This window comes from Triturus cristatus, chromosome 3_1 (assembly GCF_964204655.1).
Source record: "Triturus cristatus chromosome 3_1, aTriCri1.1, whole genome shotgun sequence".
NCBI classification, from domain to species: domain Eukaryota; kingdom Metazoa; phylum Chordata; class Amphibia; order Caudata; family Salamandridae; genus Triturus; species Triturus cristatus.
In genome coordinates, this window is record NC_140583.1 from 518,044,045 (window position 1) to 518,066,577 (window position 22,533).

Consider the following 22,533-nt stretch of genomic DNA (forward strand, 5'->3'; position numbering starts at 1 on the left):
CACAGTGGCAACAGAAATGGCTTACTCATGGGGACATATTCATAAACAGCATTTTGTGGTAAGTTTAGTAGTACTACAGTAGTACTATTAAAGTAATACAAAATGTTATTCACAAACCTACAAGCGTAAAATTCCACAAGGTCGGCTCTAGCGCTGGTGGCGCCCAGTGCGACAATCTTTTTGGCACCCCCTCACCCCTATAAGACCTCCTAAGATTTACTCACTACCACCTGGGCAAAAGTGTCCCTCATTTCTCCATATCCCCTCTTTCAAATACATTTAATTTGTTTTAAAGCACTGGTAAAGACTGGCTTTCCTATTCCACTCAGCTATCCCATAAAATACAGATCTGTTCTTTGAAGCAGGCATATTACTGCTTGTGCTACTATATGGTGAGTCAAAACTGCCACTAAACAAAACTCTAATTTCCCTCTCTAGCTGGAACATTAATCACAAGAGTTATCTTGACGTTTTTATTGCTGTCTGAAAGCTGGACGCACAAGGAACTCTGCAGCAGGTGCTTTTAAATTGTATGTTATTGCTAAACACAGCGACCCCCTAGAGGTCAGCGCCCCACTCCAGGTCAGCGACCAGTCAGCTGCACCGGTCGCACGGCCCTCAAGCCATCCCTGGATGTCCACATACAACTGTCGTATCTTTTCTATGAGGAGATCCTCACAAATATACGTTTACTACTTAAGGGCTTATTACGATGTAGGGTGGATTTACGTCTGCTTGACACCGTCGCAGAAACGGGACTGACTTACCTCCGGTTGGTGGACCTGACTGCCTTATTACAATGCAACAGCTCATGGTGCAGTCGCATACTCACATTTCCCTATTGGAGCATGTGTTATGGCTGTAAACCGTCCGTAGCACAACCTACCATAGGGAAATGGGAGATTGTGCTCATCCCTGCATTGTGTGGCAGGCACCTCAGGGTGCCTTCCACACGGTGCAGGAAACAACAGCCAACCAGAGGCTGCAAACAGACGAGTGCTCTGCTATGGACCCCCAAACACACTTTCTGACAGGCTTTCCATGTCAGAAAGCCCGGCATGGAAAGCGTGCCAGAGACCGTGCATTGTAATCCGGATGGCGTAAAACACAGTCCATATGGATTACGAGCCAGTTCTGACTGCACGACGGGCTCCTTGAGCCTCTCGGAAGCCAGCTGGAATGACCCACGGTTTCCCTTCTGACAGCCTAAATTGTGATTAGGTGGTCGGAAGTGAAACCAACGATCTCGGTTGGCAAGCCTCCGCCGCTTTCCGACTGAGATTGTAATCGGCCCCTTTGTAGTAAATATGGAAGGGACCAGGTGAATGGCTGTAAAAAGGAGCATACTTACTACTAAATGGGAAGGTTTAGGGAAGAGTAAAGAGGGTGTAGGGAGGGTTTTAGGGAAGGACACAAACCCGCCCACAAAGGAGTAAGCCAATTGCTACTCATGAACTGCACATCTAAAGCTACTACAGCCAAACAGGGACCTAAAGCACTGGTAAATTATTTCAATTCAGAGCTGGACTCCAGCAACACATGGCCAACCACTGATATTGCAACACCCTCCCAGAAAAAAATAATGCGGCAGGGACTTAAAATAAAAACCCATTTGGAAACAGTGTTAAATCAGATTAAAGTATTTAAACTAGGTAAAATGTAAATGTATATAATTTAGTGTTTAAAAACATCTCAAAATAAAACATTTAAATATACGTTTACTACTTAGGGGCTTATTACGATGTAGGGTGGATTTACGTCTGCTTGACACCGTCGCAGAAACGGGACTGACTTACCTCCGGTTGGCGGACCTGACTGCCTTATTACAATGCAACTGCTCATGGTGCAGTCGCATACTCACATTTCCCTATTGGAGCATGTGTTATGGCTGTAAACCGTCCGTAGCACAACCTACCATAGGGAAATGGGAGATTGTGCTCATCCCTGCATTGTGTGGCAGGCACCTCAGGGTGCCTGCCACACGGTGCAGGAAACAACAGCCAACCAGAGGCTGCAAACAGAAGAGGGCTCTGCTATGGACCCCCAAACACACTTTCTGACAGGCTTTCCATGTCAGAAAGCCCGGCATGGAAAGCGTGCCAGAGACCTTGCATTGTAATCCGGATGGCGTAAAACACAGTCCATATGGATTACGAGCCAGTTCTGACTGCACGACGGGCTCCTTGAGCCTCTCGGAAGCCAGCTGGAATGACCCACGGTTTCCCTTCTGACAGCCTAAATTGTGATTAGGTGGTCGGAAGTGAAACCAACGATCTCGGTTGGCAAGCCTCCGCCGCTTTCCGACTGAGATTGTAATCGGCCCCTTTGTAGTAAATATGGAAGGGACCAGGTGAATGGCTGTAAAAAGGAGCATACTTACTACTAAATGGGAAGGTTTAGGGAAGAGTAAAGAGGGTGTAGGGAGGGTTTTAGGGAAGGACACAAACCCGCCCACAAAGGAGTAAGCCAATTGCTACTCATAAACTGCACATCTAAAGCTACTACAGCCAAACAGGGACCTAAAGCACTGGTAAATTATTTCAATTCAGAGCTGGACTCCAGCAACACATGGCCAACCACTGATATTGCAACACCCTCCCAGAAAAAAATAATGCGGCAGGGACTTAAAATAAAAACCCATTTGGAAACAGTGTTAAATTAGATTAAAGTATTTAAACTAGGTAAAATGTAAATAAATATAATTTAGTGTTTAAAAACATCTCAAAATAAAACATTTAGGGCCTCATGTAGGTAGCATACAAGTTACCACTTCTTAAATACCGAACGTTACCGAATCGGTATTTAAGAAGTGGTAACTTGTATGTAGGTAATCCTTCGGAAAATATTACCGAATCGGTAAAATTCGGTAATTACCGAATCGGTATTTACCGATTCGGTAATGAGGCATACCTTCCCATTGATGGGAAGGTATGCCTCATTACCGAATCGGTAAATACCGATTCGGTAATGGGGGGAACACTTGCAAGGGTGGCAGGGTGTCACATTGACACCCTGTTGCACCCCTGAATCGGCCATGTGTGCACATGTGGCACACATACATGCCCTAAGGGCATGTATGTCTGCCACATTGCACACTCCTAAGCGCTATCACATGCGTTTACACAACCATACATTATTTACCACCAACTATTAGTTGGTGGTAAATACCGACTCAAAACATCACCCACACACTCCCCCTACATCTCATTTTTGTATTCGGAATTTACCGAATCGGTAAAATTACCGATTCGGTAATTTTACCGATTCGGTAAATTACCGAATTCAAAAATGATCCCCCTACATACCAAAAGCCAAAATACCGGTCGGTAACGGTATAATTACCAAAAATCGGCCGTTACCGACCGGTATTTGGCGACCTACATGAGGCCCTTAATCATAAAATATTTTAACAAACTTTGAATCTTTTGAATGTTTAAATTAATGTAACCAAAATTTTATTAAAATAAAATTAAGCCTATGCATTTTTATTAAAAGAAAATGTTGCCTACGAAAGAAAATGACGTTAGTGCACATGGGTAGTGATTAAATGCGGTCCGTTTTGTCACTTCTGGGGTGAAACGAAGTTGACACGAAGCCACACAACGCCTTCTACTGGTGCACAGGAATATTAATTGTGAGTTTTCAAAATCCAGTTTAATGCCAGGGGAATGCTCACAAGGTGAGGAATCTGTGATTAGATATAGTATCCACCAGAAAGAGCATTACCAAAGATAAGTATTGTGTTCATTTTATCATTAAGTTGACATCAATGTAGGTAGACATGTTAATAATTAGTGCACTGTAGGGTCACAGTAAATGCAGACTATACTGTTAATTGTGGACCAATGAAAAGCGGTGGAACAAAGTTTATTTTTCCTGCAGCCCGAAGTCATCTGTAATGTATCACCTGTGTTATCTGCCAGTCAGATATACTACATATAAAACGTCTCACCAGACTTAAGTGGCTAGTCTCAAAGGACGAAATCTCCAGTCAATATAGCCTAGCAACTGCATTTTCCATAACTTTGAAATATAAAATACTGCTTGCCTAAATGCATAAGTGGCTTGTTTGCGACCGCAAACACAGAACCCATTAACAAATGGTAGGACCAGTAAGCAGATCTCTAGAGTGGTCTAATTTTAGATGGGAAAGAGTCCATTTCACACAATGGAGGGATGGGGGCAGCGAGGAATCTGCGTTTAGATAGAGAATCCACTAGAAAACGTGCAACTGAAGGCAAGTAACTTGTTCTTCTGATGAAAACCTCTAACCACAGATTTCTCACATTGGGAATAGATAACAAAGCAGTACCTCTCCAGATGATGGATTTGTGCAATGTCTCAGATCAAAATGTCCCGTAGAACTGATTGGGCAGAATGTCCATACTGATGGACCTGACTGTCAAAACAATAGTGCTTTGTGAAGGTGTGCACTGCTGTCAAGTAGCAGCCTGAAAGATATCCATGGCAGCCACTCCGCATGTGAGCATAGTATCAGCAGTCTTGGCCCAAGTGGAATGGCCCATTAATCCTTTAGGTGGCAGCTTCTTAGCTAGCATGTAGCAGATGTTAGTACAAAGGACTATCCACCTAGAGATGGTTCTTTTCTGCAATGTCTTACCTTTATCTGCTCCAGAGAAACCCACAAAGAGCTGATCGTCCACCCGATGGTACAATCAATGTAGAAACGGAGGGCTCTCTTGGGACTCAAACAAAGGAGTCTCTCCTCTTCTTTCAAGGGGCGAGGCAAAGAAGTTTGTAAGGGTGATTGCCTGTCTCACATGACATGAGGAGTTACTACTTTTGTCAGGAATGCTACTTGAGTCCTAAGCACCAGGTTGTCTAGGAAAAAAGTTTGTATAAGATGGCAGGACCAAAAGTGCCTGCAGCTCACTTACATGATAAGCCAATATTACTGCCACGAAAAACACAGTTTTCAGGGTCAAAAGGCATAATGAAACTATATATTGGCTCAAAGAGGTTGGGCATAAAAAAAGGTGAGAACCAAATTAAGTCTCACTGTGGCATCACAAAAGGCTCTGTGAGAACATATATTGTAGGTCTTTAGGAAACCTCATCACAACAATTGATTTGAATTAAGAAGCCTGATACTTTAATGAATATGATAGCAATCGTTGATTTGAACGAAGAAGTGTGATTTGGCAACTGCAAAAAAGCACAAAGAGCTGCAAGTAGCCTTTAGTAGTGGGAGAGGAGTAGCGCAGCGGCCAGAACGGTTGACTCCAGAGTGCAGGACCCGTGTTTCGATCCCCGGCGCTGGTGGCAACCCAGCTCAGCATCATGTGACTCTGGGCTATAGCTCACTTAATATCCCTGATGGCCCCCAGCGCCTTGAAACCCTTGAGGGGTATGTTTGCACTTTACAAATATGAATTATTATAATAGTGCACAGTGAAAGATAAAACAAACACAAAAGGGCGTGGCTTGGCCAACCAGCATGGCGGACGTGAGCTGAGTGCGCTCCGTCGAGCCCCACACTGATCCTTAATATATCCTGCCGCATCAGTGCTTTTTGTGGTCCCCTGGTTGCCCCGCTATCATCGCCAGCAGAGCCTTGCCTTCCGGGCTGTGTTTGGAGCCGCTGTGGGTCTGGTGAGCGGTGGTGCAGGGCTCGGCGTCGGTGGCCTGCTGGTGACAAGGCCATATTTGGAGCTGCGGCGTTGCCCAGATCTCCTTGCCGCATTGTCTGGCTGAGGCGGCGGCCGCAGAGGAAACGTGGCTGCCGGCGTTCGGGGCCTCGGCGGAGGCCCGTGGTGCGGTGTGCACCCCGAAATATCTGCGGTCCTACGGAGAGTTGATGCGGCTGGCGGCCCGCTTGGAATGCTGTCTCGTGTGGAGGAGACCTCTGAAGTGCGGGACGTGGCCGGCTGGCTGCCATTTTGACGCTTTGGCCCCGGACAGAGTGGCTCCCTTTGGTGAGGTGGCTGCTGGGTGGGCGCCCAACAAGTGAGTACCGTTGTCCTGCTTCGGAGAGTAGTTTGGAGCCTCCCGCTCCTCCATTCCCCCTCCTCCTCCCCCCCCTCATTTCAGCAGGGGTTTGGTTCTTTTGGGGGTTCGGTGGTCTTATTGGGCCACAAGGGGGGTGCCAGGCGCAGGTGGCAGTGAGCGGGGGAAGATACTTCCGGTGGGTCACGTCAGGGCGGTTCACGGTGCCCCTTCTTCTCAGCGCATACAAACTACGCAGTTGTCTCGGCCGGCTATCGGCCGGACAGCGAATGCTCTTGGGGTTGCGGCAATTTGCTTGGCATCACTGCGATCAGAGTGGCAGATTGGAGTTGGCGGCGGCCAGTTCGGGTCGCGGTGGGGAGCGTCGGCGGGCCGGCCCTCCTTGATTCTAGTTGAGACTCCGGCGCTTTTTCTTCACCCACCTCCCCCCCTTTTAGGGTGATCTCTTTGGGGGCGGTAACACCGGGTGTTCGGCGGCGGTGTCGGGCCACAAGGGGGGGTGCCACAATTCAGAGGTCTCTCATGGCTGCCGGGTGGAGGACAGTTTGGGAGGCCGCCGGTCCACAGTGCCCCTACTTCTCAGCGCATATTGACTATCCAGTTGCCTCGGCCGGCTATCAGCCGGACAGCGAGAGAGTGTTCTTGGGGTTGCGGCAATTTGCTTGGCATCGCTACGATCAGAGTGGCAGGTTGGAGTCGTCAGCGGCCAATTCGGGTCGCTGTGGGGAGCGTCGGAGGACCGGCCACCCTTGATTCTGGTTGAGGCCCCGGCGCTTTCTTTTCACCCCCCCCCCCCTTTTTCTTAGGATGATCTCCTTGGGGGCGGTATCACCGGGGGTTCGGCGGCGGTGTCGGGCCACAAGGGGGGTGCCACGATTCAGAAATCTTGCACAGCTGGCTGGGCGGCGGACGGTTGGGAGGCAGCCGGCCCGAACGATACCAGGAGTGGGGCCCTTACCTCCATTTGATCTGTCACGAACTTCCTACCTGGGGGTTCTTCGGGCGGGGTCTGAGGTGGAGATTGGGCCAGTATGACCAGATACAAGCCTGGCAGTGGTTCATCTAAACAGAGTACCATGGACAAATTCACGGGCCAGGGGGCTCCGGCGGCACTGCCCGGTGGGACTGCTGTACCGGATATGGCCGCTATTACGCAATCTAGAGACACTTTGGAGGCTAAGATCGGGGTGGTCGGCTCTGATGTGATGCTCCTGCGTCAGAACCTGAGGAACTCGGTACAGAGACAGAAACAAGGATCTTGGGCGTGGAGGATGTGGTTGCCACACTTCAGCAGAAAGTGGCGTCACTGAGACCACCCAGCGGGGCTTAGCATCGAGAGTGGAAGACGCAGAGGGGAGAGCACGATGCAATAATCTGCGCTTTGTTGGTTTTCCGGAAGATTGCGAGAAGGGGAATATGGAGAGATTTCTCACAGACTGGCTCGAGAGTTGGCTCCCCGCTGGGGAACTTTCGACTTGCTTTGTTGTTGAACCTGCACACAGGGCTCTGATGCAAAAGCGCCCCCCGGGCGCGCGTCCGTGGCCCGTCATCGCCAAGTTCCTTAATTACCACAACAGGGACACTATCCTGAAAAAGTCCCGAGCCAAGGAACCCTTGCTGTTTAATAATTCCCGCATCTTAATTTTCCCAGACTACACGAAATTGGTGCAACAGCAGCGGCAGTCGTTCCTGGCCGCTAAGGCCAGTCTTCGTGAACTTAAGCTCCCTTATGCCTTGCTCTACCCGGCACGGCTGCATGTAGTATACCGGTCCTGCACCCACTTCTTTGCTACGCCAGAGGAAGTGTTCTACTGGACAGATGAAACTGTGTGGCTATGTCCTCACTCTCCCCCAGGAAGGGAATCTGACTCTTTCTCCGGTGGGCTCGCCCAGAACCAGCATGGGCCGAAGGCGAGAGGGGGCAGACGCTTCAAGTCCAGGCGCCGCTCACGATCTGCGGGCTCTGCGGCTCGGAAGGGCTCTGTGTCTCGGCATTCCATCTCAGCGGACTGACGCAAGGATGACCATGTCGCATTTAGACATTGAGTATCTCATATAAGCCGATGGGGTGTGTGTGGCGGCCAGTCTCGCCGTGGGGCTCTACGGGAGGAGAGGGTGCCACTTGATAATGGGCTGTGATTTGGGGTTTTGTTGGTGGGTGAGGAGTGGAACCTCCTGTTGGGGTCAGCCTGCTCTGCCTGCCGCAACAGGTACTTCATTGTTTTGGAGGTACAGGGCGGGGGAGGTGTTGTGGGGTTGTGTTTTGGGGGGGGTTGTGGGGTTGCTGCACTGTCTACATGGGTTCCGGACTCTATTATGTCTTCTGTAAGATTCTTGCTGCTGTCCTGGTATTGTGTAGGATCTGCACGGAGAAGGAATGGCTGTTAGTTCAGGGGAGGCTCCTGGTTTTATTAGGGTTCTTAGCTGGAATGTTAGGGGGCGCTGGACAAGATCAAACAGGGGGGGCTATCTTGAAGTCAGCCAAGCGAGCTCGCGCAGATGTGTTATTGTTACAAGAGACCCACCTCATGGGGACGAAAACAGTATGTTTTCAGCACTTTGGATTTATACAGGTCTTTCATTCCGGGTTTGTGAGGGGCTCCAGAGGGGTTGCTATTTTAATACATCGGAGGGTTGCATATACGCATGTGAAAACCTGGGTGGATTTGCAGGGCAAGTATCTGTTCATACAAGGCATGGTAGGGGGTGAGACCCTTGTATTAGGGAGCATCTATGCCCCCGCCTTTTTCCTGGGGATTGGGCGAAAAGATTCTGACCCTCTGGGCAGATATACCTGAGGGCCTCGCGGTGGTGGGAGGTGATTGGAATGATGTGATGGATGTGGCCAGGGATAGATGGAGTCCGGGGGGTGTTTGAAGCCCGTCATCCTACTAAGCTGCATTCCTTAGTAACGAGTCTTGACTGGGTCCGCCCCTGGCGCAGGATGCATGGTTGTAAACTGGGCTACACGTAGCTTTCGGCAGTCCATGGTTCCTTCTCCCGTCTGGATTATCTGTTCATCCCACGGGTCTTTGATAGCAGAGTGGTGGTGGACAAAATACTCCAGCGCGGACTTTCGGATCACTCCCCAGTGGCGCTTACTATATGAGCAGGGGGGGCCAGTGGCCCAATTCCGCTGGCGTCTCTCGGTCTGGAATCTTCAGAAGGAGGACTACAGGGAACAAATGGGAGATGCCCTGTATCAATATCTGGCTATTAAGGTGGGCTCAGTCTCGAGGGCAGAGACTCTATGGGAGGCTTTGAAGCCCACCATTCGGGGGGTGGATATCTCATTCTGTGCCGCGGCCCGAAGACAGCGTAGGGAGGCCCTGGTTCGAGCGGAGGCAGTTATTCTGGAGTTGGAAGTGCGCGGCAGGGAGGAGGGTGGGCTGCTTGCTCGCCATCGGCTGCTGCTAGCGCAGCAGGATTACTCTCGTATCCTTCTAGATGAGGTTCGTCAGGCCTGGCTTGCTACTCGTAGAAGGATTTATCAGTGGGGTGACAAATCTGGTAAAATGCTGCACCGATTGTGTCAGGGTTCGCTTCACCCTTAGGTCCTCCCCGGGGTGGTGGGGTTGGATGGCCTCCTGGTGTCGGGTGCGTCGGCTATCGCGAGTAGCTTTGCAGAATATTATGCTCAGCTGTATGCTTCTGCGGAGTGCCTTCCGGTGGAGGTTATTGATCGTTTTTTGGATGATCTCCCTCCGAGGGCACTCTTATATACAGTTCGGGAGGAACTAGAGGGCCCGCTTAAAGAGGAGGAGCTGGGGATAGCCCTGGAAGATATTAATTCTGGCAAGACCCCAGGCCCTAATGGCTTTCCATGCGAATTCTTTAAGAAATATTTCTTGCAGCTGGGGCCACACTATCGCAGGATGGTGGAGGAGGCTAGGGATCGGGGGCGTTTGCCCAGTGATTGGCGACACGTGGAGATAGTAGTTTTTTCACAAGCCCGGCAGCCCGCCGGATCATCATGCCTCATACTGCCCTATCTCCCTCTCGAACGTGGAGGCCAAGATATTGGCCAAGCCTTTGGCGAACCGTCTTCGCCCCCATATAGCTTCACTGGTTCACCCGGACCAGGCTGGGTTCATGCCCCAGCGTGCAACCCGACATAATATTCAGCGGGCACATGTGGCAGTTTCGACTATTCAGGGTCTGGGAGAACAGGCGGCGCTTCTCTTGGACAGGGCGTTTGACTCCCTGAGCTGGGTCTATCTATTTGCGCTCTTGCGACGGCTGAATTTTGGACCACGTTTCCTGTCCTACCTCACCCTGCTCTATACCGATTTGACGGCATCGGTGCGAGTCGCGGGCTTTGCTTCTTCTGCATTCTCCATTGGGCGGAGCACCAGGCAGGGGTGTCCATTATCACCATACCTTTTTGCTTTGGCTATGGAACCCCTAGCTGCCTGGGTTAGGATGGATGCTCAGGTGTCTGGGTTTGAATGGGCGCATGGCCTGTCTGACCGCATTGCCCTCTACGCCGATGATGTGTTGTTCTTTCTTACCAACCTGGGGTCGCGGCTGTTGCGTATCATGCAGATATTCGGGGAAACTTCCGGTTTATATATGAACCCCCAGAAGTCCACTCTGTGGGTACTGGGAGATCGGGGCGAGCTCGGTTCTTGGGTGTCGTCTGTACAGGTGGTACAAGGGGGCCTGAAGTATCTTGGGGTATACCTATCCGATTCTCCCACCGCGGCCTGGGAACGCAATCTTGAGCCGGTGTGGGAGCGGGTGCGCGAGGACGTTAAGACCTGGTCCCACATGCCCCTGTCCATCTATGGCCGGTCAGTCATATTCAAGATGGTGTCGCTCCCGCGACTATGGTATCAGTTACAAAACCATCCCTATCCGATTCCCCCTCGGTGGTTTCGGCAGGTGAACTCGGTTCTGGGACAGATTCTTTAGGAGGGTGGCGTGGTTAGGGTGACTGTCCGGACGTGCTTCATTTCTATGTATTGTGGGGGGCTGGCAACCTCCGATTTATATGGTCCTATTATGCTGCATCGCATCTACTTGTCCTTAATGAGTGGTGGTATGGAGATAGGGCCGACCCGGCATACGCCGTAGAGCGGCGCTGCATGGGGGATCACTCCCTGCACACTATCCTTTACTGTGCCCCGCTGAGATGTCCTCTTCCGCCTGCCACGCGGATGGTGTTTCAGATTTGGACGCAGGTATTGCGAAAGATGGGATGGTGGTACAGACTGACTAAAGAGACCCCGCTGTGGCACAATGGCCATTTTCCCCAGTTGTTGGGCCTCCCCGGGTTCCACGATTGAGATAACATCGGGATCTCTACTCTGGGTGATGTTATGCGCGGCACGGTATTGAAATCCTTCCAAGATATCCAGACGGCTTTTCAGATGCCAAAGACTCATTTTTTTTAATACTTACAGTTTCGGCATGCCATTGCTCCCAGCCTAGAAGGTCTGGACTCACTGCCGGAGTTTAGTCCGATGGAAGTAAAGATTTTTATGGGGGACCTCCTTAACCACAAAATCTCCAAAATCTATCAATCTCTGCTTACGCATTGTTGCCCCTCTTTGCAACGTCTGCAGGAGGCCTGGGAGGGTGATGTAGGCCAGTTAGAGGAGGAGGGCTGGACTGAAGCTCTGGCTTCCCTACGTGGGGCGGCTATTGCGATGCGCCTGCGACTTATCCAATTTAAATATCTTCACCGGGTTTACTTTACCAGGGTTAGGCTCTGGAGGGCGGGCCTGGTGGCTTCCCCAGAGTGTCTCCGTTGGGGGCGGGAGGAGGGGACCCTGATACATACCATATGGCACTGCACGGCGCTGGCTCGCTTCTGGAGGGGGGTACTAGGTTTTCTCTCGGAGGTTCTGGGGTGGGAGCTTCCGCACTCACTGAAATTAGTTCTCCTCCATTTGATGGAAGGGATCGGGGGCAACATCTACAAGCGACATCTCCTGCTCCTAGGCTTCACATTAGCAAAGAGAGATATAGCTAGGGCCTGGAAGGCGGTGGTTGCCCCATCGGTCTCGTCCTGGAAAAATGACCTAGACTTTAGTATGGGCCTCGAGCTCCCCATCTTTGAGGCTAGAGGGTGCCCTAGGAAGCACTATAAGTTCTGGAGGCGCTGGGCAGATTATCGGGGTCTGGAGTTGGAACCCCCGAGGGGGGACCAGGGTCGTGACCCAGAGTAGACGGTTAACCTCTCCCGTTCCTTGCATTTCCCTATGTGTGGCTCACGATCCATCAATTGATAATGGTATGGTGGCTGTTGAGCTTTTGTGTGGACCGATAGCAGCCTGGGTCAGCTATATGTTGTTTCTGAATTTGGAGACGGTGCACTGGGGGTGGGGAGGGAGGTGGGTGGTTGGTTAAAGGAATTGATTCTATTTGTATCACCTTTCATATTCTCCTGCTTTTCATTATATAATGCGGACAAAGTCATTGTTTTTTTTGTGTCTCTTATACGGCAGTTGTCTCTGGGATTCAGAGGTCTGCATTATATGTGCTATTTTGACAAATAAAAAACACCAAAAAATCCAACAGTTTGGCCTGTAATGGGTTAAATCTGGAAGTTGTCATACCCGGCGTACACCATCTTTGTGAAAGGGATCCTAACAGCCAAGATAACATCAAGGACCTAGGGAGGGAGATCAAATTCAATGAATTGCCACTGTTAAATCTACACGCATGGAGGTATAGGATGCGCAGGCCTGGGTGCAAGACCCTGCCATGTTGTTCTGGCAGAAGATCCTCCTGAAGCGGCAGCTTGTTTGGAGGACAGATACCCATGACTAGGAGTTCCCAACACGACACTCTCTTGGCCCAATCCAGGGCCATTAAGATGACTTGGTATCTTGTACAGAACTCGAGTCAGGATAGGCAGAGTAGGAAAGACATACAGGAGTCCGAGCTCTACTCTAGTTGGAATGCATCTCGGAGAGAGAGAACTATCATGGAAACTCCAGCTCACAAAAGTGTTCATATTGCGTGTTCTTGGCAGTTGTAAACAGATTCAGCCAGGGTTCGCCCAATTGTTGAAGATCTCCTGCACCATCTCTGGATGCAAATGCCAATCGTGATCTGTTACAGCATTGGAGGCTGAGTTTGTCCGCCCTGGCATTTAGGGGTCCCACCAGGTGGTTCACGACCAGCTAAATGCCCTGGCAAATCAGGATGAAACCTCCGGGACCAGAACCCAAGACCCCATTTCACCCTGCTTGTTGTAGTACCACATGGCTGTGGTGCTGTCAGTGAGAACCCACACCAGCTCCCCCTTGAAGATTGGCAGAAAGGACTTCAATGCCAATCGAATCACCTGCAACTCCAACAGATTGATGTTGAGTGGCATTCATACCGTAGATCAGGGAGCTCTGATCTCTGCCTCTTCGAGATGGCCTCCCCAACCAAGCATCAATGCCTTCATTACCAGTGCAATCTCTGGGTGGGGTAAGGAAAGGAGTCTGATGCAGCCCCAATTGCAATCGAGCAGCCACCACAGTAAATCTTTTGCAGTGTCCGTTGAAACTGAATGGAATACGATAGGTTCCCTGGTGCTCTGTCCACTGGAACGTCGGGTCCCACTGCATAGCCAGCATGTGCCATCCGGAAATCTCAACCAACAGCATACAGGAGGCCAACAGTCCCAGGAGCCTCAGAGTCATCCTCACAGAGATACAGGACAGAGGCTGAAACATTGTGATCATAGCCCGGATGTCCTGGACTCAGAGCTCCGGTGGAAAGGTGTGAAACTGCACTGTTTCCAGGATGGCTCTACTGAACAGGTGTGACTTAGGCATGCTGATATGAACCCTAATGATTTTAGGAGGATCTGGATCGTCTGGAGGTAGTTTGGACTGCTTAGGACAAGCTCGCCTTCAACAGCCTATCGCTGAGGTAGGGGGAAACTGGAACCCCAACCTTTGTAGGTGTGCTGCTACTATCACCATCACCTTTGTGTACATAAGACCCACAGGTGAGGCAAAAAGAGGGCCCTGTAAACTAGAAATGCTCCTGAACTGCTGTGAACAGCAGATATTGCCTGTGAGCCTGCAGGACAGGGATATACAAATAGGCATTCTGCAGGTCCAATGCTACTATCCAGTCCCCATGATCCAGAGTTGACAGAACCTGGGCTAGCATCAGCATACTGAATATGTTCTTTCAGAGGTAAGCATATGTAAATTAGGATGGAGCCCTCCTTCCTTCTTCAGCACATGGAGGTAGCAGTAAGAACACCCAGTTCCTGCTTCCTAGGCCACAACTCTTTCTACGGCCCTCAGTAGGTAAATATCAGTGGTTAAGATTAATTTAAGCATTCTACCCATCACATTTTTGTACACTTCCCTAAGTGAGACTGGTATGTTCAGATGTTGGTCCCCTGCACACTGTCCCACTGAAACCAAGCTATAATCTACTAGCGAGAGAAAGGCGAAACCAGCCTTGGGTTGCTTTTGTTCCAGTTCGGGGGAGGACCTGGCCAGGCAGTTCAGGCTTGACTGTTCCTACTAGAGCAGGGTCACGAGTGATGTGCATATGGCTAGGTCCAAACTAAGGTGGCATGGTGTGCAAAATAACAATGGAATGGGATGCAACCCCGTGTAATTACCAGTGGCCGAGATTGATTTAAGCATTCCATCCATCAGCCCCCATCGACATTATCAAAATAGCTGAAATTATCATGCTATATTTGATATTTTTCCCAATGCTACGAGGGAAAGGACGGCAGTTTAGAGACCCTCCCATTCTGGAATGCATGCAAATATGGTCTTTTGTTAAGCTACATTGTACTGTGGCTGATGCTAACCTTTTTCTCGGGTGATGGCAGGTATGAGCGTGTTATCCTTCAAGTTGGCTGATGTATGGATGTCAGACCTATATTGTTAGTTTTATACAGTTGTTTTTCCTATTGCAAAAAGCATAATAAAATGTTTCCCTCAAATCTTCCAGCGGGGCAAGACTGAAAACTGATTCCAACTAAGTCCTTCCAAAATCTGACACCTTTGCTGCGATGTCCGACTGAAGACCCAAAGGTCTTGGAAGTCCAAAATGTTTCTAAGTTCCAACTTTTCAGATGTTCTGTGATAATTAATCTTAGCCACTTCTAAGATTCCCAGAACCTCAGTGACAGCACTTAGTGGGCAGGGTACACTCAAGCAAAGACCACTAACAAGGACCAAACCAGTTCCAGTTGTAACTGGTACACTGATCACTCCAGGCAAAAGGCCAAGAATACATTCAGCATGACTGCTTCCTACTTCTAATCACAGAAGAATGAGAAACATTAACAATTTTTCATGGCACTTAAGGCACAAAACATTTTCTACAAGAAAAGCAATTGATGAGAGAATATTTGGACATTAAATTAGCACTGAAAAAGTTCTAGCCGAATGAAACGAGTTGGCTACAATCAAGGTTTACCATAAAGGAATGGTTAACAAATGCACATTTAATAACAACAAAGGACAACCATCATAACCTTTGCTTTTTACAACCATTAGGATGACTTGCAAAATAAGCGTGTAATTTGGAGTTGTTTACGTATAACCTAAAAAGAGTGCTGAGTTATTTTGTACAATAGAAAGGTCTCCTGGAGATTGTTATGTCAATGTAGCCACAGAGGAGGTCAGCCAACTCAAACTCAGAGTCCTGTGTAAAAGTCCTGGGTAAAAGTGGGAGTTGTTCCAGCCCTTCAGTTCTCCACAGAGGGTACAGGAAGCAGGCACAGTCCTCTTCACAGGCCCAACAAGTGTTCTGAGGTGCTGGGGATGAGCTGCTACTTTTGTTTACTTCACTAGTCATTAGGTGAGGTTGACGTCTGTCCTCTCCCTGACCAATAAGTAGGTTCCCAAGGGCAAACCTTCCCACATTTGCAGCACATTATTTGCTTCAAACTATCCCAAAGTACACCATTCTCAGCAGAATCCTGGAGGGAGCTTGTGGCACACCTAAGGGTTTGTTTAAGGTAATGAGCACCTCCCTCCCATTGAACCACTCTGAACTGGTTCTGGGGCCAGCTCCCTCCTCTACTGAAACTAAAGCCAGGAGGCCAAAGTATGTTGTAGGATTCTTGCACGCTTCTGTGATCACTAAACTATAAAAGTACAGGTCTCCCCCTGTTCCTTTTTGAGTTAGCAAAGATCCTTAACACACTCAACTGCCCTGATTGGGTTAAGCTGGGTCACATTCCTCTCCTGAGCCATCCTGCAAAGCTGAAGCCATTGTCTCTGCTGTGGGAACAGTATTTTACACCTCATCAAAGCAGAACGGGCAGGCCAGCTGCTGGCAGGTCAATGCTAATTAGGGTGAAGGGGTTTCAGGAAGGGAAACAGCTTTTTATAAATTATTTTTCCTGTATGCAAAAGTCAAAAGTGTTCTTTATTGTTGCAGGTAATTAAAACCATAACAGTATATAAATAAAACTAAATATAATACACAATTAAAATACATGTTAAGAGATTTTGATTTGCAACATGCGGCTACTATACAATTATGATATACCTATTAAAAGTTAAAGTTTTTAGTGGTGCTAGGAAATGGAAGAAAGAAGTAGGTAGACAGTTTTATGAGACATAAACTCAAAGATGCTAAAGCGCTTTTTCACTCAGTCCATTTTTTGATAATTTCTCATACAGAGTAAAAAACGTTACTAAATTACAATTGAGCTGTGGGTCATTCGGATCAAGACATTTTAATATTGCTGATCTACAGGTGCAAATGCCCCTTGTGTTAAATAGTTTTTTAGTAGTAAAAGATGGTATGGTTTTAAGACTGGACAGATGCATATTTTTCCTGTATTTTATCAACATCCAACTCCACCACTGCAGTGGATTTTTAATGGATATGAAAAACAGTGATTGACCACCTCTGTACCTTAATAAAATCCAAATGTATAGAATTAATATAGCAACTGTACTTCAGCTTTTTCTTTGTGGAACTAGCACTAACAGCGAAAATAGCTTTTAGATGCTAGTCGCTGTAGCAACATGCAAACATTACATTTTACATGATCCACTTTTAAGAACTAGTTACCCTACACTTGTGGGCTACTAGGTCTACTTAAGGGTGACTTATTTAACATTCAAAAATGGGTTTCCCTCCTATCAAAATGTTTATTTTGACAGGTTTGCTTGCAGGGTTAAAGGCTGCGGGAGTCAGGCTACACACATAAGCAATGTTTCCTTTATCAACCTAATGAATGCCACAATAGGTGATGCAGTCCACAGGTGACATTTAACTATCTATGCCGTTGAGGTATTTTCTTACACCATATACTATGGCCTTATTAGAAAGGTAAGTATGCTAAATGGGGTTTAGCCAATTTATCATGTTTTAGGGGTCAGAGCACATGCTCTGGGTACTAAACAGCAGTTTACCCCAAGACGCAGAGATAAAAAACACTGCAGCATCAGTCTTCAAAAAATGGGGTGACCACACAAAAAGAGGGATTTTCTCACACATATGTTAAGGCTGTATGAACTTATTTATTGGGAAAGGATTGTCCCTTAATCAAGTAAAGTATCAGAGAAGCAAAAATCTGTGCAGAGGAATCATTTACCAATTTAATCAAAGAATTACTCAAAAATCACCTTGAGACTAAGGCTAGCTGCAAAAAAAAGTAGCTTGCGTCTGTCAATGCTGATGCCACACAGGTGTACACCTATGATGAGAAATATTTTTATACACACAATATCATCTGAGTAAATTGATAAGTTGATATCTGTTGTCAGAGTAAAGTGGTGATTAGTTTGGGCAATGGGAGGATATGACTAGCAAGATAATATAGTCTTCATATCTTGCAGACTGTGATAATCATTGTGTTGTGATTTACCCAGGCCACTGATCCAGAAATCAATCATCCAGTGCAGCCGAAAATGATGCTTTCAGCTGTAGGATCAACAAGTGAGGCCATCGAGCGATGGCACAGCACTGCGTTAAGGCCCAAGTAGAGGGCACATTGCCATACAGTTTGTCAAGGTGCTGGATAACAGTGTCACCGTCACTATCCAGTAACATGCAGATGGTGGAAGGCCTCTGGCTGTGGTGGAGTGGGAGTCAGGAACACAGAGCTCAGGTGTAAAACACAGCATGGTCCCAAGACGCAGCTGTTTCCTGCCTCTGAGTAAGAGCAGGCCTGCCTGCTATACAACCATCACTGTCATGAGGGAAAGGCAAATGTGTTCTCTCTATTGTTTACAAGAAATCAGTGTAGGTTGGTATAGGTTCAAAGTTGAATTTAGAGATGAAGACATAATTTGTTACCTATTGCAAATGGTGTCATATTCTCAGATATTTGTTTCATAGGTGCAATTTCCAGGATTTGTGAATGGGAGGCCAACGCCAAAACCCTTGCCTAGTACGGTAATCTTTGAGATTATATGTAACAGAATACCTTTTGGGAGGGTTTAAGAAAGAGTAATAACAATCCACTGCTAAATATTTTTTATGACATGTTGTTATGTGTATTTGTATAATGCACTAATCACCCGTGAGGGTATCCAGGACCATTACAGGTGGGTAAGCCAGCTACCTTCTTGAGGAGGTTTCTCGAAAGGCCAGGTCTTCAGCTTCTTGCAGGAATCAAGAAGCAAGGAAGAGGCTCTGATGTGGTGAGCGAGGTTGTCCAAGCATTTGAGGAGATATAGGAGAAGACTAAGCATAACATATGTTAGACCCAATCAAATCCTATACTTAGGAGACCCAATACGTGGATGAAGCCTAAGCCTCGCTCTCAGTAGTATTCTGAAAGCTCTTATTTGTTGATCAAATACGTTTGAACACCATATGAAGCCAAACCTAACATCCATGTAGATTATTGTAGCCCTGGGCAATCCCTACCGCTCCCAAACACAGATCTGAACTCTGACATCTAAAGGTAATGACGGCAGGGGGGTTGTTGGGACTGCAATACATTCTTCATGGCTGCTCTTCTACCAAGTGTGCTGCTGCTAGAGACCGACAAACACTCGAAATTATGTGGTTATCTACGACACTTTACCAGCATTATAGTGTCATGTGTGTGCCCCTGAAAGTTCAAGCTCAGGCGGCGGGATAAACAAACAAAATGACAAAAGCACTTTTTTGTGGAAGAGCACTTATTTTGTCTCTGGGTTTTCTATGTAGTATCGTACTCAATGTTTCCTCGGTACATTTGACTGTGAGATCCAATGAGTGGCACGTTTGGATATTGGGGATGTACATTTGGACTGATGAACCGCTGATATTGCAATCTAGTTAAACTTAAAATTTCAGACAGAAAAAAAGCAGCAGAAAATAGTCTTATGGCTTAAAGCAATATCATAACCTTTTATGTATAACAAGGAAAACAAAAATATATGAACTGATAATAGAAACAATATCTTTCCACCAGAAAATTTTGAAAAGCAAAAGGATTCCCAATGGTAAATATTTCCAGCTAATTTCTGGTCTTGAAAAAGAAAGACTGACACACGGTCTGTCCAAATAAGACGCTCAAAACTGTTTCCTGCTCACCTGCTGGACCTTTGCTTTCGCCTCCGGTCTGTAACACTTTGCAAGGCAGAAGAAAATGAAATGATCCTCGGCTGAGATAAAAATACAAAATTGAAAAAGGAACAGACAAAATGAGAATGTTAATGTGCGTGTACTATTCACATTTTGGGTACGTTTCTATTGTATTGCCGCTATTATTTCACTATCATGGTGTTTTTGAGCTCCATGCATCCTGCATGAACATGACTGCAATAAAAGTACAGGAGCGTATAGAATTATAAAACTCAGTTCCTATGTATACTGGACTATTTCAACTAGATTCTATAGGAGCATACAATCTCCACAATTAACGTACCCGGACATCATTTAGTCTGAATTTGTGTGCTGAGAAACCCCAACACCTGTTCTGTAGACCCAGGACGCTTACCAATACAGCCTATCACACAACTTGTGAATTCAGAGTAACTACTTATAAACTACTGAATAAGGTTCTGTAATCATACTTATTATGTTGACCTTTGTTTCCTTTATAATTTTTCCTCTGAAGTTTGTGGATTTGATCATTAGTTTTGAATATTAAACAATATTATGTTTTGAAAAACTATTGTAATGAGTTTGTCAACTGGTAAATAAGTATTATGCATGTATGACTTGGGAAGTTTTTTTTAACATTAGAAACAAAACAATGTAACATACTATGAAGTTCCATCGACAGCCAGATCTACCCTCAAACACACAGGTACAGGCTTCATATGCATGGGACATCAGTCATAGACCCAGGCCCTGCCATTGTATGAAAAATGCAGTTACATGCGCGATGGATCTAGTTCAGATTTCGTGGTTACTTCATATGCCAGAGAATATCTACACCAGAAGTGGAGGAAGGAAGGTAGGATAAACCCGCTGAGCAACCAGGCTCATACCGTCCCATATCGCTTTTAAATTCAGATGGCAAAATCTATGCCAAAATTCTAGCGACCCGGTTGGCTGAAGTAATAACCCCGTTGGTTTGAATCCGACAACACAGGTTCATCCCCATGAGGGGGACAACTAATCATATCAATAGGGTTGTAACCCTGTTAGACATAGCTAGTACCAAGGGGAGTGAACTCAGTTTGATTTTATTAGACGTTGAAAAGGCGTTCGACCGGGTCGCTTGGGAATTTTTATGGGCTCTACTACGCTGCATAGGTTTTAAACAATAGAAACAATTACAGGGTCCAGGCTCTAATCAGTAAGACTGAGCCTAATCAAATACAACGAACACGGGAGTGCCAATACTGATACACCATTTGATATTTCAATGAGTGCCTGGAACAAATCTAAAGCACCATTAAGCAGTTTTTTTACTAAATTTGCATTTTATTCAGACTAATGAAACATTTTTAGGTTCCAAATTAATTAATTCTTTAGGAAACCAAATCACTTACAACAAAACTAAATATCTAAAAGCAAAGAATTACCCATGTATTCATCAAATTACTAACACGTAACACCAATCTTACTAACTACTATCATGTCACAATCATTCCACATACATCACCCGTACTGAACTACAGTCATACGCAAGCCAGTCTTTCCAAAACCTGACCAAAATATTTATAAATTCAAAAAAGTCAGGGGCTAGCACCAAACATCACCTAGTTCAAAAGATAATCCATTAGAGTGCAAACATTACATGAAAAATGTCATTATCAAATAAATCTATATTAATCAAGAAAGCACTAAACTGTTAAATGCATAAACATTAAGATTGTCTGGTGAACAATGAAAAACCTATTGTTTTTCATTGTTCACCAGACAATCTTAATCTTAATCATTATTTGATAATGACATTTTTCATGTAATGTTTGCACTCTAATGGATTATCTTTTGAACTAGGTGATGTTTGGTGCTAGCCCCTGACTTTTTTGAATTTATAAATATTTTGGTCAGGTTTTGGAAAGACGGGCTTGCGTATGACTGTAGTTCAGTACGGGTGATGTATGTGGAATGATTGTGACATGATAGTAGTTAGTAAGATTGGTGTTACGTGTTAGTAATTTGATGAATACATGGGTAATTCTTTGCTTTTAGATATTTAGTGTTGTTGTAAGTGATTTGGTTTCCTAAAGAATGAATTAATTTGGAACCTAAAAATGTTTAATTAGTCTGAATAAAATGCAAATTTAGTAAAAAACTGCTTCTTAATGGTGCTTTAGATTTGTTCCAGGCACTCATTGAAATATCAAATGGTGTATCAGTATTGGCACTCCCGTGTTCTTTGTAGGTTTTAAACAAGGCTTTATCACTGCCATACAAGTCTTATATCGCCGTCCAACAGCTAAAATTTGCATTATGGGCCTTGAATCTACCCAGGACATATCACACGGGGAACAAGGCAGGGGTGTCCCTGCTCTCCCTTGTTGTTCTCATTGTATATAGATCGGTTTTTAAAATGTTAGCACAAAGTGCAGGGATAGATGTGCGTGGGAGATAAGAAGTATGTGATACCCAAAGTGCCAATCCCCGGTCGACAAGCCAGTAATCAATTCGCGACCAAGAAGCATGGGCCGAAGAGTAGCAGGAGCCCTGGCGAGTCAATGGATAATGTGTCCTCCAGGGATCTGTGAGGGCATGTTCCTTGACTATATTTTTAAGGGCTGACTGCGCAGCTGTGTAATGATGTGATTGTGGGTGGGACCTGCCCAGATGTGGATTGATTGTTACATTAAAATCCCCCCCCATATTAGATGTGTCGTGCCTATATCCTGTACCTTCCCCCACAATATCTGAAAAAACTCCGGGTCATCCGTATTGGGGCCATAACAGGATATCAGTGTGAGAGTTTGTCCAGCTATTCTTCCCCACAGAATGGTGTAGCGCCCTTGCGGGTCTACATGGGATCCAATGGGAGTATACGGGAGCGTGTGCTTGACCAGGATGCCAGTGCCCCGAGTGTAGGAGGAGTAGCAAGAGAAACCTTTGTGGGCCACCCAGCGCTTGGCAAAAGTGGGGAATGAGTTGGGGGAGAAATGTGTTTCTTGCAGCATAGCCCATTGAACATTATGGCGATCAAGGTATGCAAGTATATGACGGCATTTACGAAGATTACTTAAGCCTCACACATTCCATGTT

At 46.6% G+C, this 22,533-nt stretch overlaps 1 protein-coding gene across 3 annotated transcripts in view; it reads right to left on the bottom strand.

The window, feature by feature from the left end:
- The window catches only part of WDR93 (WD repeat domain 93), a 486,239-nt gene that overhangs the window by 250,018 nt on the left and 213,688 nt on the right, over positions 1 to 22,533 (bottom strand). For all 3 annotated transcript variants that reach the window (XM_085644428.1, XM_085644426.1, XM_085644427.1), the window contains one exon: positions 19,438 to 19,508. In XM_085644428.1, coding sequence (XP_085500554.1) covers positions 19,438 to 19,508 — 71 coding nt within the window. The remainder of the gene's footprint in view (positions 1 to 19,437; positions 19,509 to 22,533) is intronic.